The sequence below is a fragment of the Aquila chrysaetos genome, chromosome 6, assembly GCF_900496995.4.
Source record: "Aquila chrysaetos chrysaetos chromosome 6, bAquChr1.4, whole genome shotgun sequence".
NCBI classification, from domain to species: Eukaryota; Metazoa; Chordata; class Aves; order Accipitriformes; family Accipitridae; genus Aquila; species Aquila chrysaetos.
The window spans coordinates 10,070,706-10,087,187 of NC_044009.1; the positions used below are offsets into that span (position 1 = coordinate 10,070,706).

The 16,482-nt window shown below is 49.5% G+C and overlaps 1 protein-coding gene across 1 annotated transcript; it reads left to right on the forward strand.

The window, feature by feature from the left end:
• Nucleotides 1-5,800: 5,800 nt before the first annotated feature.
• KMO (kynurenine 3-monooxygenase) lies at nt 5,801-16,383 on the forward strand. The gene is made up of 15 exons (XM_030018830.2): nt 5,801-5,948; nt 7,158-7,227; nt 8,813-8,910; nt 9,880-9,969; nt 10,216-10,264; nt 11,017-11,104; nt 11,761-11,926; nt 12,449-12,520; nt 13,068-13,189; nt 14,572-14,719; nt 15,194-15,251; nt 15,367-15,449; nt 15,712-15,813; nt 15,901-15,960; nt 16,162-16,383. Exons 1-15 carry the CDS (start codon nt 5,895-5,897, stop codon nt 16,327-16,329), a joined length of 1,428 nt encoding a protein of 475 aa, XP_029874690.1. The 5' UTR covers nt 5,801-5,894; the 3' UTR covers nt 16,330-16,383.
• The last annotated feature ends 99 nt before the right edge of the window (nt 16,384-16,482 follow it).

Consider the following 16,482-nt stretch of genomic DNA (forward strand, 5'->3'; position numbering starts at 1 on the left):
TTGATTTTACTGATCTCCCTAAAGTAGGGCGATAGAAACACTTACTTGTATTGGTGGACCACCTCACTCACTATGTCGAGGCGTTCCCTACTGCTAGGACAACTGCCAATACAGTGGTAAAAGTACTTTTGGAACATATCATACCGCGATATGGAAATATTGAAACTATTGATTCAGATAGAGGCCCACATTTCGTTTCCAAAGTAGTAAAAGAAGCTCTAGCCCCCTTTGGAACTAAATGGGAGTTCCATACACCTTGGCACCCCCAAAGCTCCTGGAAAGTAGAACGAATGAATGGAGAAATAAAGAAACAATTAACTAAGTTAATGATAGAAACCAAAATGTCATGGGTAAAATGTTTGCCAATTGCTTTATTAAATATTCGGACTCAGCCCTGAACGGATACTGGAATTTCCCCATTTGAAATGTTACATGGCATGCCCTATGATATGGAATGCCCAGCCAATTACCCTACTTTAGATGAAGATAGTATTAACCCTTACATTGTTCAGCTGATGAAAAGGAGAGAGAAATTGCGAAAGAAGGGAATGGTGGTACAGAGGCCACCCCTAGATATATCCATACATTCAGTAAAGCCAGGTGATATGGTATTAATCAGAGCCTGGAAAGAATCCTCTCTCAGTCCTAGGTGGGAGGGGCCCTTTCTTGTTTTACTTACCACAGAAACTGCTGGCCAGACTGCAGAACGAGGATGGACGCACGCCTCGCGAATTAAAGGACCTTTACCCAGAGATCAGTGGGAAGTAACAAAGACTTCAGAGGACTTAAAACTAGTGATAAGGAAGAAAAAGGAACTGCATGAATGAATAAATCCTTTTGGAAGAACGGTAAAACCTAGTTTATACCAGTGGTTCCAGGTATCAGCTGGAGAGAATTTACAGGTGGTGAACTTTACTCCTTGGCGTACAGAACGGATACCTCATCAAACCAGCGGAGCTGGTATATATACATAAATTAGCAGGAACTCCTCAGTACTTACCTTTTTATGTACTTACCTTTTTATTGTGAAGTGGGGACTAAGGTCCCTAGACCACCGGAATATTTAGCGGGATTCTGTGTTTAAAGCATCGTAACCATAACCATTGGAGTTGGGTGTTTTGTAACTGTATGGTCAGAAATGGTATTGTAGTTCTAGAAGGGGACATTATTATTGCATGAAGTGTCGAGAGTACCAATTCCCCGTGGAGACCAATTGAATAGAGTGGAAATTAATAGACTAATTTGTGGGTGGGAATTATTAGTACCTGAAACTATAAGGCGGTGTGCTATCAGATTCGCATGGAAGCGAGCTAGACGTTATCACTAGAATAGCGTCTACTCTTAAATAAAATTTGTATAAGGAATGCTGGTGGACACACTGCAGGAACAGCCACCCATTTAGGGATGGCTGTACACAGTGTACCCAAAGGAGAAGAGGACTAAACACGTCCGCCTTACGGGGGGGGGGTGGGGTAGCTACAGGAAATCCCTAACCAACCCGAAGCTCCTATAACCCTGAATCCTGCGAGTGTCTTGTCATTTCCCAGGTAATATAAAATATTCTACACAGTTCCCGGGGAGGAGCTAAATCCCGTAAGAGCTTTGCAAGTGGAAAACATGCCCTTAAGAAGTACGACTGCTGCCGAGAAGATGAGAAACCTCGCTGCTCCAGGCACCGGAGTAGGCGAAGTAGGCAGAGGCGTACGGAAAAGGGAGTGTGAGTACACCGTGAGATCATCAGCGGGTAATGGCGAAAAACAGACACTTCGAGAGGAGGAATGGACTCTGGGAGCCCGACCAGGTATGCCCTGGCAAAGAGATAATCGGGAATTGACATCAACACCCATTGGTGTTCCTTGGGAAACCCCACCAGCAATCCGTGTTTGGATGATGTTACTGTGGTATTTGCTTGTTGGGCCTATGGTATCTGGCAATGTCAGCCATCAACCCTTCAAGTGGTCACTAATACAACTAGAACACTCAGTTATCATACAAAACAGAATTACCCCGGGCGCTCCCTCTTTCACGGCCCACTTAAGTTCCCTAGTAAGGTCATACCATGGATGGGCCCCCATTGATGAGAATACTCACAAGTATACAGTTCAGCATAAAGCCTTTTATATGTGTCCAGCTAACAATCCAGGAAAAGGATATTGCAATCACCCAACTGAATATTACTGTGCATATCGGGGCTGTGAAACAATAGCATCAGAATGGGCACCAGGGGGAGGGAAAGACCAATTTTTAACTGTAGGATGGGGACCGCCAGGATGTCAAAAACCCACCTATGGACCTCAGGGTTCAGTTCAGGGAGGCACATGTTGGCATATTTATCTTAACGTTTCGAAACCTGAAGATCTAGGATGGACTATAGGGAGAACTTGGGGAATCAGGTTTTGGGAACCAGGCACTGATACAGGGGGAATAATTTTAATAAAAAAGGAGCTGGTGCCCAATGAACCCTCCGGTGTAGGACCAAATCCAGTCATAGCAGAGGAAGATGATAGTAACAGTATTGTACATACTGTTACAATCTCTCCTAATATAAACATCACTGAAAATAACCTCCCTCGTACAACAAAATCAAAAATTTCAATCCTTAAGAATAGCAGTCGATGAGGATTTGGCTAGGATAGAAAAAGCCATGACAGCCCTAGAACAGTCTGTTAGGTCTTTATCAGAAGTAGTATTACAAAACAGACGGGGCTTAGACCTAATGTTCATGCAGCAGGGGGGGTTATGTGCAGCCCCACGGGAGGAGTGTTGTGTATATGTTGACCATACTGGAGTAGTTAGAGATACAATGGCCAAGCTACGGGAGGGGTTAGAAAAACGGAAGAAAGACAGGGAAGCACAACAGAGCTGGTATGAGTCTATGTTTAAATATTCACCCTGGTTAACCACCCTACTGTCAACTATTACAGGACCCCTTATTTTGTTGATCTTATTTTTGACTTTTGGGCCATGCATTTTTAATAAGTTGATCGCTATTGTTAAAGGGCGCTTAGAAGCTGCACGCTTAATGCTGCTACGAAAACAATATGAACAAATAGAGGATGAAGGAATTAATCCTATCCTCGGGTGGGCAAAAGAAGTATTAGATCGATTTAATGAACAAAATCAGGATAAAATAGAAAAGGGGGGATTGTAATGAACGGGTTAACTTTGTTCATGAAATCGCATGTGGGGGTAGGGACATTCTTCGCTTATCTAAAACCTGTGGAGGTAGGGATATTCTTCACTTATCTAAGACCATGAGTATCTGTTGAGTAGACAATTGCATACTGATGATTAGCATATGTAGAGAGACGTTTGCAGAGCATGAATGGGACTTGAGTCACCTAAAGAACAGCTGAGGAAGACTTCGGCCTTCATCCCAACAACCACCAGGAGGCAAATTACGACCACCTAACACCTGATGGCACAAGATACCGAAGATACCAGCCAGCCGTCAGGTATCAGGGACTAAAAAGACTGTATAAATAAAGAGGCTCTTCCCCAGTTTGGGTGCGAGCTTGTGGCGGAGCACTGTCTCCCCGGCCGCCCAGCGCTGTTTTGCTCTTTTATCGCTTGCTAATAAATTCGATCTTTTATTTAATACAAATTGGCTCCTCCAATTTGTCACGAGCGTCTATAACATATTCGTTTCACTATTTCTCAAGCTTTCCCTCATATAATTAGGGTTTAGACATAATTTAAAAAAAATAAAAATCCTGAGGTTCTTCCTTGGTTATTGGCATGTCTTTTTCTTCAGCAACATAAATCAAACACTTTTCCTTTCTTTACTTTTCCTGCTAATTTTCAGAGGGCAGGCTTTAATCTGAGCCCATGCTATCCTGTTCTTTTTGTTTTCACTTAGGACTCCTCGGAAGGCTTGCTCAGAGTTTTAATCAAGCGACACTTTTTCATGCTCTCAGCAGCCTGGTGGTGTTTAATACAGAAAGATAAACAATGAATTAGTAGCATTTTCTCAATGTCTTCCTACCTTCTCCTGTTTTTAAAGTGGAGAACATCTTTACATTGGTTTTGCCTGGTGCAGTTTGTGAGTGAATCTGATGAAGATAACCCAGGGACCTAAATTTTGTTTGGAATGGTTACCCAGAAGAAAAGATATCGCACTGGGTGTAGAAAGTCCCTGATAGGCAAAGTTTAGTCTGGTTTGCCAAGAACTATGGTCAGCAGCTAAGGAGATAGGTTTGGCAGCAAGAAGCTGATGTGTATTATCTTGGAAGAAAAAACTTTCAATCTGTGGCCTATTTACCATACCACATAGTGCTGCTCACCAATGGGTCGGGTGCTTCCCCACGTGTCTGTGCCTCCTGCCTCTAGAGCAAGGTACATGACTGTGGCTGAGGCTTTTTGTGCAGAAAGCTATATTATGAGACCAGCTTTAGTTACACGACTGTATGCTGTGTTATCCACAAGAGTCCATTAATTAATTGGCATACCTTAAAGTGCTCCTATCAAATTGGTGAGCCAGGGTGGTGGAGTAATCTGTAAAGCCTACTGGACAAGCATGCAAAGGGTGCTGTGAGTGATATTTCCAAATAATAACTGTCACTGCTGGAAGCTAATGGTGTGCTGTCTGTGCTCTGAAAACAATTAATGAATAATTTATTTACTATGTAAAACTTACCTTGCTCTTTGCCCTCTCTGCTCTGTTTTCTTTGCTCTGTGTGTGTGAATCAATCAGACAGTATGGATCAATTCACTGCTGCGTAGATCAGAGAAACCCAATGGAGGGTCTTCAGTGGTGACTCATTTGGATGCAGTGGTAGGGCCCATGTGCACCAGTAGCCTTTAACAACCCCAACCAGACCCAGCTGGGACCCCTGCCCTCCCCAAGGCCAGCAGTCCCATTTAAACTTGGGCCTGGGGCTGCTTGTGGGTCCTGTTGACCCTGTCCTTCATGTCCTCTCCTTGCGTGATACTGCAGGTTGGGACTGTGGTGCGGCGCTTGCTCCCCGTCCCCTCAGGAGCAGCTGGCCCTTGCTGCACCAGGAACTAGGACACGGAATGGAGAATGGCTCTGTGCTTGTGCAGGGATTTGGTCTTGCTCCTTTGAGACATATCTGCTGTTTTGGGCTGTGCGTTGCAGAGTTAGCAGTAAATGGTAGTTAGTGTATGTTAATGTATGTGTTTTCACTGTCTGCTGTTTAATTATTGTGTGTAGGCTGTAATGGGCTCCTCCCTTCTAAAAGCTTACTGTATGCAGTGTTGGCTCAGCAGAGCACTTCCACCCAAGGATAGGCATGTGAAATGGTGCACGCAGAGACATCTCCTCATAGCCTCATCCAAGTCCTGGAAAGCTTCTGCAGATTAGGCATGGACCCTGTGCTCAACATCACACCCCAAAACACTTGAGCCACACACAGCATCCTTGGGCAAAAGATGTCCTTACAGATGGGATCAGACCCCTGGGCAAGCAGTGTGGTTCACATCCCACCCTCAGGAGAGTGCCCGTGAAGCTCCGGGAGTTATTCCGCATCATCCCACCGGTGCCTCTGCAGTTGCAGCCCAGTGAAGCACCAGCAAAAGCCTGGCAGGTGCAAGTTCTCCTCCTGCTCTGTGCGCATTTCCTTAGGAGGTCCTTGAAGACTGCAGAATTGCTTTACAATTTTTAAAAAAGGCCTTTTAATAAGGCCTGGCTGAATAACACCATATTCACATCTCTTTACCTGAAGCCCAGTGTGGCTGGCCACACGGCCAGGCTGATTCACCGACAGTCTCTGCGTTGGGAGTTAAACTTTAATATGAACCGGGGGAGAAGAACGCAGGCGTGACTCAGCCGCTCACATCCTTTCCCTTCTCCTCCCCACTGGCGAGAGCAGTGCAGCAGGACAGGGAGTGGAGACGCAGCAGTTAGAACCTGTGACCTGGGAGCTGCCACAGCAATGGAGCCCGGTGACCCACGGGGGAAAAGGGTTGCCATTGTCGGCGGTGGTCTGGTAGGAAATGCAATTTGGCTGCTGTATGATTGCGTTTGCCAGGGAGCCGGAGCTGTAAAAGCATTGCTTGGATGTGGGGTGAATGTTTTTCTTAAAATCATTCCTCGTTCAGATGATGGGGTGTTATGGAGGAGTTGGTTAAGTTCCCACTGTGGGAGGCAGTGAGGCTCGTTTGAGCAGCTAGGACTTCGTAGGAGGAGAACGGCTCTTTCCCTCGAGGGAAAGCTTTGCTGCTGACATATCCCAGAGACGCAATGCATGTCTGTGGTTGGCACTTGCCTCTAATGGTGTGCGCAAATAAATCCCGCTGCCAAGAGTCCTTTTCTCAGAGGAAGGGGTTTGGGAGGTCAAGCAATGATGCCCAGGTACACTAAATAACAGTCCTCATTTGGGCTGTCAGATCCTCCTGCCCCTCAGCTGTTTCTGGCTTTAACCAAGTCACTAATATGAAATGATTTGTGAGGACTGCAACTTGGTAAACACCAGGCTACGAGGAAATGCCTTCCTCTGCCCACTTTTGTCTGAGAATGTCTTTTCCTCCATTGCTACTTGCAGAGTGTCTGACTCTAAAGGACAGCATGGAGCATTGCAGCACCTAAATCTCTCTTTTGATTTTTTGGCCATTAGCTTCTTGGTCCCTGTGCTGCTGGAAAAGAGTGATGACATAAGAGTCTGTAGTTCTGACAGCAATTAATGATGGAAATTAAACAAGACAGCCATCCATTTAAATAAGAAGCAGGACATATGTGTGCTGTCCTTTTTAAGGTTACATCTTGCTTTTGCACAGGTCTAGCTTCCCCCACTGTGTTCCCAAGGGAATGCTGCAGCATCCTGAATGCTATTGAGGAAAGTATAGTCTGGAGAGGAGCAGGGAGCTTGCCTGTACCAGCTCCTGTTGTCTCTGGCTGAAGGGGTTAGCCTGGCTGCAATTAATCACTGCATGTAAACAAGCCCTGAACTTGGTATGACTTTGTATGATGAGTTTTGATGGGTGACACTTGTCTTGGGGGCTCTGCAGGCACATCTGGGGTGAAAGAGGACTTCTCTTCAGGAAGAAGTCCTCTAAGGTTCTTGATCAAAGGGTCTTCCTATATATATGCTGAGCTGCATTCCCTGACTGCTGCTTTCCCTTGATGCATCTCAGCAGTGATCTGTGATATAGCTACTAGTGAAACTTTTCATCCACCATTCCTGATCCTTCTCTTGTAGGTGGGTGCATTAAATGCCTGTTTCTTTGCTAGACGAGGTTTCCATGTTGACGTTTATGAAGCCAGAGAAGGTAAGTTCAGCCTGATCATTACTGCTTTATTAATGTTTCTGTCCCTTTATTGATAACAGTTCTTGAAGAAGCAAAAGAGGAACTGTGTGAGCTCACTGAAACTGCAGAAGAAAAATGAAATCTGAAAGTGTGGTACTTTGGGGATATTCTTTTCACTCTTCCCTTTAGCTCCTGTGGTGGGGAGGAGCATTTATCTGAAATACGTTGTCTTGTGTGAACCCGCCCTTCAGCTACTAAAACCCATTTTTACATTCTTGGCTTAAATATTGATTGAAATCCTCACCTTTGAAAAATGGTCTCTGCGTGAAGAATTATAGCACAGTGCTGTTGAACCAAGCTGGGTCAGAAGTTTGGAAGCTACAGCTGTTGTTAATGCTGCAGCATCTCTGTTAGGGTTAAAAACATCCACTTGACTTGTAACCACTGACACCAGTGGTGAGGAGGGCTGGTGGTGAGAGGAGCAGAAGGAGAGATTGAATGCTTTCAGGAAGTCTCCAGCTCCACAGGACACCACAACAGAGAAATGATGATTCGAAGCCCAGGTTCCAGCTGAAAGGGAGAGAAATCATTTGCCTCCAATGTCTATCAGCTGACAGACAAATAAAACCTGGGCAGAGATGGCAAGCCAAGCAGTAGATGAGAATGACACCATGGAAGCTGACACTCAACTTGAACGTGCAGTGAAGGGAAGAGGAAGCCCCATCTGACTTGTGGTCTCTGTGGTACCTGTTCGCGCTCGGGCAGATGTTGGGATGGGCAGTTCTGCTGCACAGCTCCTGGCTGGGCCCGTCCCAAGTCCTGCACACAGCTCTGGGTCCCTGCTGCAGAAACAGGGGTCACAGCAGCCAGCCCCAAGCAATGCCAGCAGGCTGCAAGCTCAGAGCAAGAGCAGACAGCTTCTCACTGTGGTTTAACTGTTAAACTCTTTGCTGGATGTTGTATATGCTACAACTTTCACACGTTCAAAAAGCCTCTGGTTGCCTTTACCTGTCTTCTGAGTTGGATGGATTTTACTGCTCTGCTCCAGTTTTTGGCCCATTGCTCATGCTGAGATGCAAGCCTGAAAGCTATTGGGATGAGGTTCTGCCACAGGTGCTGGCCAGACAACCCAGGAAGCCTGAGTGAGGCCATTGAGAGGAGGAACATGCCAGTGCCGAGACACTTCTATCTGAACAGCAATTGGGAAGGTGACCTGCCAGTGTCCCAAAAAGCATCAGTCTGTGGGTCCCAGCAGAAGCATCAGGCATTCATCGCTCAGCTCTCTCCACTTAGAGGGGAAATGGTTCTTAGTGATAATGTGCCCTCCAGCACTGTGGGGAGCTGTCAGGATCTGGCGTTCCCTCTGCAGCACTTGGCTGCAGCTGCTTCTTCCAGAGGTAGCATGGAGGAAGCAGCCCTCAAAGCTGCTCAGCCACCTTCTTGACATCTGAACATGCCTTTTGATACCTGTCCTCTCTGCACGCAGAGCAGGGGGTCAGGACCTCCCCACTGCCCTGCCTGTTATCGCTGCAGGGATTTCGGGAGATGCCACCCACACCAGACTGTGATATTGGTGTCTCCATAACCAACTGCTCTTTCCACACAGATATCCGGGTGGCCAGCTTTACCCGTGGCAGAAGCATTAACTTGGCCCTGTCCCACAGAGGATGCCAAGCCCTCCGAGCCGTGGGGTTGGAAGAGCAGGTACCCTGGCAGCTTCTGTGGGTGGTGGGCTCTCTGTGGTTAAAAAGCTGTAGACTTCAACCAGTGATAGACGGGCTCTCTTCTGCTCCCCAAGCACATAGGGGCCACTGCAGGGGTAGATCTGCTTTCATGAGGGTGGAGGTAGACCTCTCCCACTGCATGCCCGCAGCCAGGCTATCCACTGTTTCACAGCACAGCTGCCAACGGGGATCTCCCCAGCCTGGGGGCAGCACCCAACCCCGGGCAGCTGGGCCCTGCTCGCGGCAGAGGGTGCTTCCCCGGGAGACCAACACTCAGATAACACCTTCCAGTGTTTGCCTCCATGCTGTGTTCTCCTCCCTCCTGGATGGTGAGGGCAAATTGGGCAGGAGTAGGTGGACTCCCAAAAGAGCTGAGTACCAGCAGGATGCAATAAAAGTGGCCAGTTTCCCCACTGACATGCCTGGATTTGTATTTTCCCACAAAACCTTGAGCTTTGGGCTGACCGCTGAAATCTGTGTGCACCGACTTCTGCACAGCACAGTTGGCTCAGAGCCCAGCACTCCTCTGCAGGGTGCTCGCTACTGTTTAACATCCAGCTGTTGGCAGTGGTGGGATCTCCTGGCCCCTGGCTCCCTGCAGAAGAGCCCAGGCTTCAACAGCTCATATCCCACCACCAGGATGTAATTTGGCTGTCATCCCCTGCCTTGTCCAGCACCCTGGGACTTTTCATGTCGCTTCTAACCAAAAATAATTTCCCCCTGATTTTTATGAGAATGAGCTTCTAAGTAAAATGTAGTGACTTGGCATTGAGAGCCCTGTAAAATTTTCACCAGTAACTTGGATAACCACATGAAAACGTATGAGCAGAGACCATCCCATTCTGCCTGGAGCACGGTGCATGGAGGGGATGGCTCTTGGTAACTTGTGCCTTCCCCTCAGCAAATCAGTTTTGGCCAGAAGGCTGGGTTGTGTTCCCTTCCATTTCAGATTGTGTCCAAAGGCATTCCCATGCGGGCAAGGAGGATACATATGCCTTCAGGGAAGAAGTACTCCATCCCCTATGGGAAGAAGAACCAGGTACTGGTGTCATGCTGCCACTGTGAAGATGCTTCGCAGAGCACGAGGGGTCTTTGAAGGCGTTTATAGCTGTGTGTGATGGACAGCCTGGGCCTCATGCTCTTAGAAAGGATGCTGTGAGCAGGAAGGGGATTGCATGACCCCTGGTTTCAGCAGGGCTGTTTGGAGAGGGTGGTGTTTCTCATCTGGCCATGCAGAGCATCCTTCAGCAATGCCTCCTGAACCCCGTGTTTGTTTGCCTTGCAGCACATTCTCTCTGTGGACAGAGCAAACTTAAACAGAGAGCTGCTAACAGGTAGGTTGCCAAGTCTATTTGCAAACACTTTTACACCCTGTTCACCGAGGACTTAGGGTTTGCCCCATGAACTTTGGGCCCAGGCTGTCTTTGCCTGTGAGTTCTGCATAACCTGGCTCTCAGAAAGTGCAAACGTGAACTAGGTGTATTTTTAAGAAGAAAATCTGTGCTGTTTTCCTGCTGCTTGTCTGATACAACGGGATATTCAAACAATCCCCCCGAGGCTGTTCTGCACTTGCAGCTCTCCCGCATTTGCCCTCAAGTGGGATCTGCCTCTGCTCCCTGGCTCCTGGCACCGGTGTCTGCTCCCAGAACTTCACCAGCCAAAGCAGGAGATAGATGATACCGCCTCAGTCTTGCCATGGTTCGTGGCCCCCTGCTTGTACAGAGACAAATAGAAATTGGAGCACTGCGGCAAAGTATGTAATCAGCCCAGGCCAAATTTCCCCAAATTTCCCATTGACTACAGGCACCTCATCCCATCCTGAAATACAGTGTAGTGACGGTGGAAACAGATCAAAGTCTCATGTCATTGCAGGGAAGGAAGAAATCTTTGCAGGATTCCTCGCACTTTTTAAATAGTATTCAGCAGAGTTGACCAAATGCAGTCCTAGTGTGCCCGGCCTGCCACCCATCACTCAACACAGCAATCTTATTTGCTTTAATGGCAAAAGTCCCTATAATTTAGGGATCCCTTGGAAATATTTTCTGGGTCACGGTACAAGCCTCTACATTTAGTTGTCTTTTCACAGCTGCTGAGAAGTACTCCAACACTAAACTGTACTTTGGACACAAGCTCCTGGGGTGCAACGCAGAGCTGGGGAAGTTAACCATACAAAGGTAGTCCCTGCGCAAGCCCGGGATCAAGTGCTGTGTTCAGTTAGTTTCTGCTTAATCATTTATAAAACCTCAAACAATTGAGCAATCTCAGTTTGAAACTAGCATGTTATTCCTGAGCAGGCAAAACTCGGTGTCAGCTTTGGAAAGGAGACACATCAAAGCAGGATTCATGGGGAGGCTAAAAAATGTTTAAGCAACTTGCTAACCCCCCAGCAGCCTGGCAGCAGGCTAGACACATGCTTGATGACCTGTGCAGGGAATAAATGTGCCAGTCTCCACAGCGCTGGTTTTCAGGGGCAGATTGCTCATCAGGGAGGGAAGCTAATGACCTTGTTTCATAGTTGTGTTAAGTTCTGTTCATGCACCCTGTCCACCCGGGGATGCAGGCTCTACAAAATAGCAGCATTATCCCAACAGTGCCTATTGCATTCTTGGGCAGATCTGGCAGAGTTATGCTTTTGATAACCTACAGGATAATTACTTATCCTAACACTGAGCTTCCTAGTCAGTGAAAGCCAATCTTCCCTCACCCTAGAACATTAATAACACTGGAGGTGGCCCTGGCATTTTGCAAAAGGCAGAACCACTGTGTGCAGTGGTGCACAGCTGGCCTGGAGTTACGGCAGGGTTGATCCAAGGGACTCTCTTGCTTTCAGGTCTGACCAGCGGCCCTTGGAATTCATCTACGATCTCATCGTGGGATGCGATGGAGCCTTCTCAACAGTCAGAAAGCAGTTCATGAGGCAAACGCGCTTTAACTACAGTCACGAGTACATTCCTCACGGCTATATGGAGCTGACCATCCCTCCCAAGGATGGAGACGTAAGTGTGCCTCTCCCAGGGGCTGCTACCACCCTTGCAGGTGGGACATCCTGCTCCTCTCTCATGGTGGCTCTGCTACAGCAGCTCTAGGGAAGCTACTTTCTTGCCTGGGGCTCAGCCAAAGGATTAAAACTTTCCTAGGAGAAGGCAGGCATCTCTTCCTCTTCCAGTGGTGGGGCCAATGTCTTGGTACCTGGGTGTAAAAATCTTGGAGAGCCTGCCGCGGAGCAGCAGGATTAACTCTAGCTCTGAGAGGTCCTGGGGATTCAGGGACTTGTCTGTGAGGACATCAGCAATTGCAAACCAGCAGATTTTTGCCCATCTTTCCTACCCTTTCCTCTTGCCCTTGCTCTGTGTCTCCCTGAAGCATCAGGTACCAGAAAGGGGCCCTGTGGTCATTGTGAATTCTCATGGGACAAAGGATGGGAACTGGTGTGCTGGTGTGGAGGGGAACCAGAGGCTGGGCTGGGGAAGCTAAGCAGGACAGGTCAGGGACACAAAGCAATTTTCCTTCTCTTTCAGTTTGCCATGGAACCAAACTACCTCCATATCTGGCCGAGAAACACCTTCATGATGATTGCACTGCCCAACATGGTGATAACCCATGTCCATGCTCCTTTGGGGCACGGGATGGAGCTTGTGGTGATGAACTGGCTGTAGTGGCAGGCATGTGGCAGGGACTGGGAGGGCCAACAGGGTGCCAGGAGGTACCCCCAGCCTGTGCCAGGCATCCCACAGCCGGGGGGGGTGTGCAGGACAGGACCCCCAGAGCCAGCCCTGCCCCACACCACTGAGCAGGTACCTGTGCTACCTCTCTCTGCCCATGCATCCGAGCCCACGTGAACCCCCTGAAAACCAGCTCTCTGCAGCTGGATGTTATAAACCAGACACAGGAGTACCAGGGCAGTGTGCCAGACCTGTGCTGGCAGATCACACACTGCCTCTTTCTGCCTCCCCCCTGCCTGCCCCCAGCGTGTGCAAGCCCACCATGGGAAATGGAGTGGCTGGGCGCTCGTCCCCGCTGCGCAGGTGGGTTGCTGCGATTGCTGGGTGACAGGCTGGGCGCTGAGCTGCTGCTCCAGGTGTCAGGTGCTCTCTATGGCCTCTGGGCTTCTTTCTGACCTTCCTCCCTGGCTGGCAGGACAAGTCCTTCACCTGCACGCTCTTCATGCCCTTTGAGGAATTTGAGAAGCTCACAACAGGCGAGCAAGTACTGGGTTTTTTCCAGACCTACTTCCCAGATGCCATCCCCCTCATCGGAGAGTAAGTGTTCACATTTCCCCTTCTTGCTCATCAACACAGTACCATGAAGCCAGGGGATGCATCCCCACCCAGCCTCGGGGTCCCAGTGACAGAGACTCCGCTGAAGCTGGTGTCCCAGGGGGTTGTGAATGCTGTTGGGGTGGATCCCCATGGCCTGTAGGTCTGAAGGAGGGGGAGTGAACAGACCGGGGTCCGCATTGCATCCACGCTGGAATAGCAGGCTCAGCAGCAGGATGCAGCCCCATCCCGCGGCAGTTTCTGATGGAGTCACGCTGAAGCACTGCTCTGTCCCTTGGAGGCACAGCCCAGGCCCTGCCATTGCAGGAGCGAAGAGCAGATCAACTCCTGCCGGTTTTGTATTGCTGTTAAAGGTTTTGAACTCAAGGGAGGGATCAGCTGTTCATAAGCTGTGGATTTTTGACCTTAGAGGTGGGTGAGCAAAGTGAGTCTACTAGAGCGAAGGTAAGGGTTACACACTGAAATCAGCAGCGTGAAGGGGGTCCCGCTGTTCAGATAGCTGGGTTGCACAAATGTTGAGATTTTAGCTAACAGACTGAGAAAAGCTGGGCTTGGCAAAACCAAAAACAACCCCAAAAGCCCACTGTGCTGACTAAACAAAGTCTGGCACTTATTGATTGTATGGCTAAAACAAACATCAGAGCTGCGAGATGCAAGAACAGGCAGTTCCCAGCAGCGTGCTGCTCCCCAGGCAGTGGGGACCCTCTTGCTGCTGGGCAAAGAGCACAGGGAAGGGCAGCAGCACCGGAGCCAGAGCATCCTGCTCCTCCTGGGGGCCCCGGTGGGAGCAGGGACCGGGACCAGCCTTTCCAGCACGCGTCTTGATGGCCATGGCTCTGTTCAGTGTGTCCTCATTTTCCTGTAAAGAGGGAAATTCCAGCCAGGGAGCTCCAGCCCATGCTATTAATGCTTCTGCTTTGCAACATAGTTATCTGTTATGGGCTTTTTTTGGCTGAGGAAGGGTCTCCGCTGTGTTAGGCAGTCTCCTTTCCTCTTAAGGAGAGTGTATCACAGGGCTTCATATAAACTTAGGTATGCTCCGGTATAGCCTTCCTACAGTGACTGACATCCACCGCTGCTTGTGGTAAGAGGACTGAGATGTTGATTACACTCTTACAGTCAGGTTGTGTGCAGAGCTTAAAACCTGCAGGCAAAATATTTGGTCCATAGGGACAAGTTAATGAAATAGGTTTTCTGGCTTCCACGTTTTTCCCAGCACAAATAGCCTCGTGAATAGGCTTGGGTTTTGCATCCCAATGCTGACAGTGCCCGTGGCCCTGTCTTCCTGAGCTTGGACATGGCATGACTTGCTCTTCTTGTCTCTTGTGGTCCCACAAGTAAAGTATTTGTTGTTTTGCCTGAAGGCGAGAGCTGAAGCACGATTACTTTTTGCTGCCAGCCCAGGCCATGATATCTGTGAAGTGCTCTTCCTACCACCTTGCTTCCCGATGTGTGCTGATGGGAGATGCCGCGCATGCTGTTGTGCCCTTCTACGGACAGGGCATGAATGCAGTAAGTTCATGGCTGGCCCTGGGCCATGTCAGTTGGGTCCCCACTCTTTTCACCCAGAAATGCCTGGGTTTAGAGTGTAGCTCCATAGAGTTCATGGGCTGGCCTGTCCCACAGCCTGATGTCCTCAGCATTGGCAGGTGTTGGAACTCCCCTCCGGCACCTGGCTGCTCAGTAGGACCTGGCTGTCCTGTGGGGAGGAGAGGGGATGAGGCCAGTGGTGCCGCCTTCCCATGGGGCAGAGGACTGCGTGGCAGGGGGGTCCAGCACACCAGGCCCAGGCTGCCAGGAAAGGTAAGCCCCTGGATCTCTCTGCGAGACCCCTGGCAGAGTGGCCTGGAGTAAGACTCCTGCTCTGAAGCTGTGGTCAGTAGGACACTGCGCATGCAAACAGCTACACTAGCTAAGCATCCACGAGGGCACTTCTCATGAACGCATGGTTCCTTCTGCCTATTTACCCTCTAATTTTCCTCCCAGGGCTTTGAGGATTGTCTGGTCTTTGATGAATTAATGGATCAGTTCCACAATGACCTTGGTGAGTGAGCTGGCCAGGGAGGAGGAGCGAGAGCAGAGGAGGATCCCTCTGCAGCTGAAGGCAGCTGGATACCCTGCCGGGGAGCTGCCCGTGAGCTGCCACTTTATTCTCCCAGGTGCCTGCCTCCCTGAATTCTCCAGGCTGAGGGTGCCAGATGACCACGCAATCTCGGATTTAGCCATGTACAACTACATAGAGGTAGGCGAGCCACAGAGACTTGTGGTCCCATGGGGCATGCACACAGCAGCACCTTGTTAGCATGCATGCAGGTCTCTGGCAAGACTCTGGTTGGGCTCTCATTCCAGCAGACTTAGGCTAAAGAGCTCCTTGGGAATGCTGCTGGGGCTGGGGAGGCTCTGCTCCCTGCGGTGACCCCCAGGACAGGCAGTGGGACAGCTAGCAAAATGCAGGGGGCTCTGCCACCACACCCTGCAAAGGAGTGATGTTTGCCCTGTTGCAGATGCGCAAGCACGTGAACTCAACGTGGTTCATTTTCCGGAAACACGTAGACAACTTCCTCCACATCCTCATGCCTTCCACCATTGTCCCGCTGTACACCATGGTAAGGCCAGCACCTCGGTCCCTGCTGCCTGAGCTAGCTCCTCCTGGCTGACTTTGAGGTGGTGACGTGCTCCTGCAACCCTCCTAGGTGACCTTCACCAGAATTCGCTACCATGAGGCACTTCAGCACTGGAAATGGCAGAAAAAGGTTGGTTGGCGGTGGTGCCCGTCCTCCCCATGCCATGAGCCTCGTGAGCTCCACATCCTGCACGCTGGCACTGCTCAGCTGCAGGGGGGGAGCTTTGGTGGTGGGATATTGCCAGGTGGGTGCAGGTGTGAAGACTTTGCTTGGTGCTGCAGCATAGGAACAAACCTCTGATGACGCTGGGGTTTCTCTTTGCACTTGCAGATAATTAATCGAGGGCTTTTTGTCATGGGGGCAGCAGGACTGTGTGGCACCTACCTGCTCATAAAGCGGGTGGCACGGAACTTGGATGTCCGCCTGGGAAACTTGTGGGGCTGGTCCCATTATCTCAAGAATATTGGAAATTTTCCCTTTGGCGCACAAGTAGCTTAAATGTAAGGGGAGCTCCTGGTTGTAATAAAAGTGAAGGCATGGGCTGTTGCCTCAGCTGAGTGATCTTGACTCTCTTGGGATGTGGCCTGGCAGGTCCTGCAGCTCCTCTCCTGGGAGCAGTGGTGGTCCCTCTCCCCAGGTGAGAGGAGCCCA

Coding starts and splice junctions, on each gene's coding strand:
- KMO (XM_030018830.2), top strand. CDS start 5,895: ATGGAGCCCGGTGACCCACGGGGGAAAAGGGTTGCCATTGTCGGCGGT. Junction 12,521..13,067: donor TGATTGCACTGCCCAACATG/GTGATAACCCAT, acceptor CCTGGCTGGCAG/GACAAGTCCTTCACCTGCAC. Junction 15,814..15,900: donor TTGTCCCGCTGTACACCATG/GTAAGGCCAGCA, acceptor CAACCCTCCTAG/GTGACCTTCACCAGAATTCG.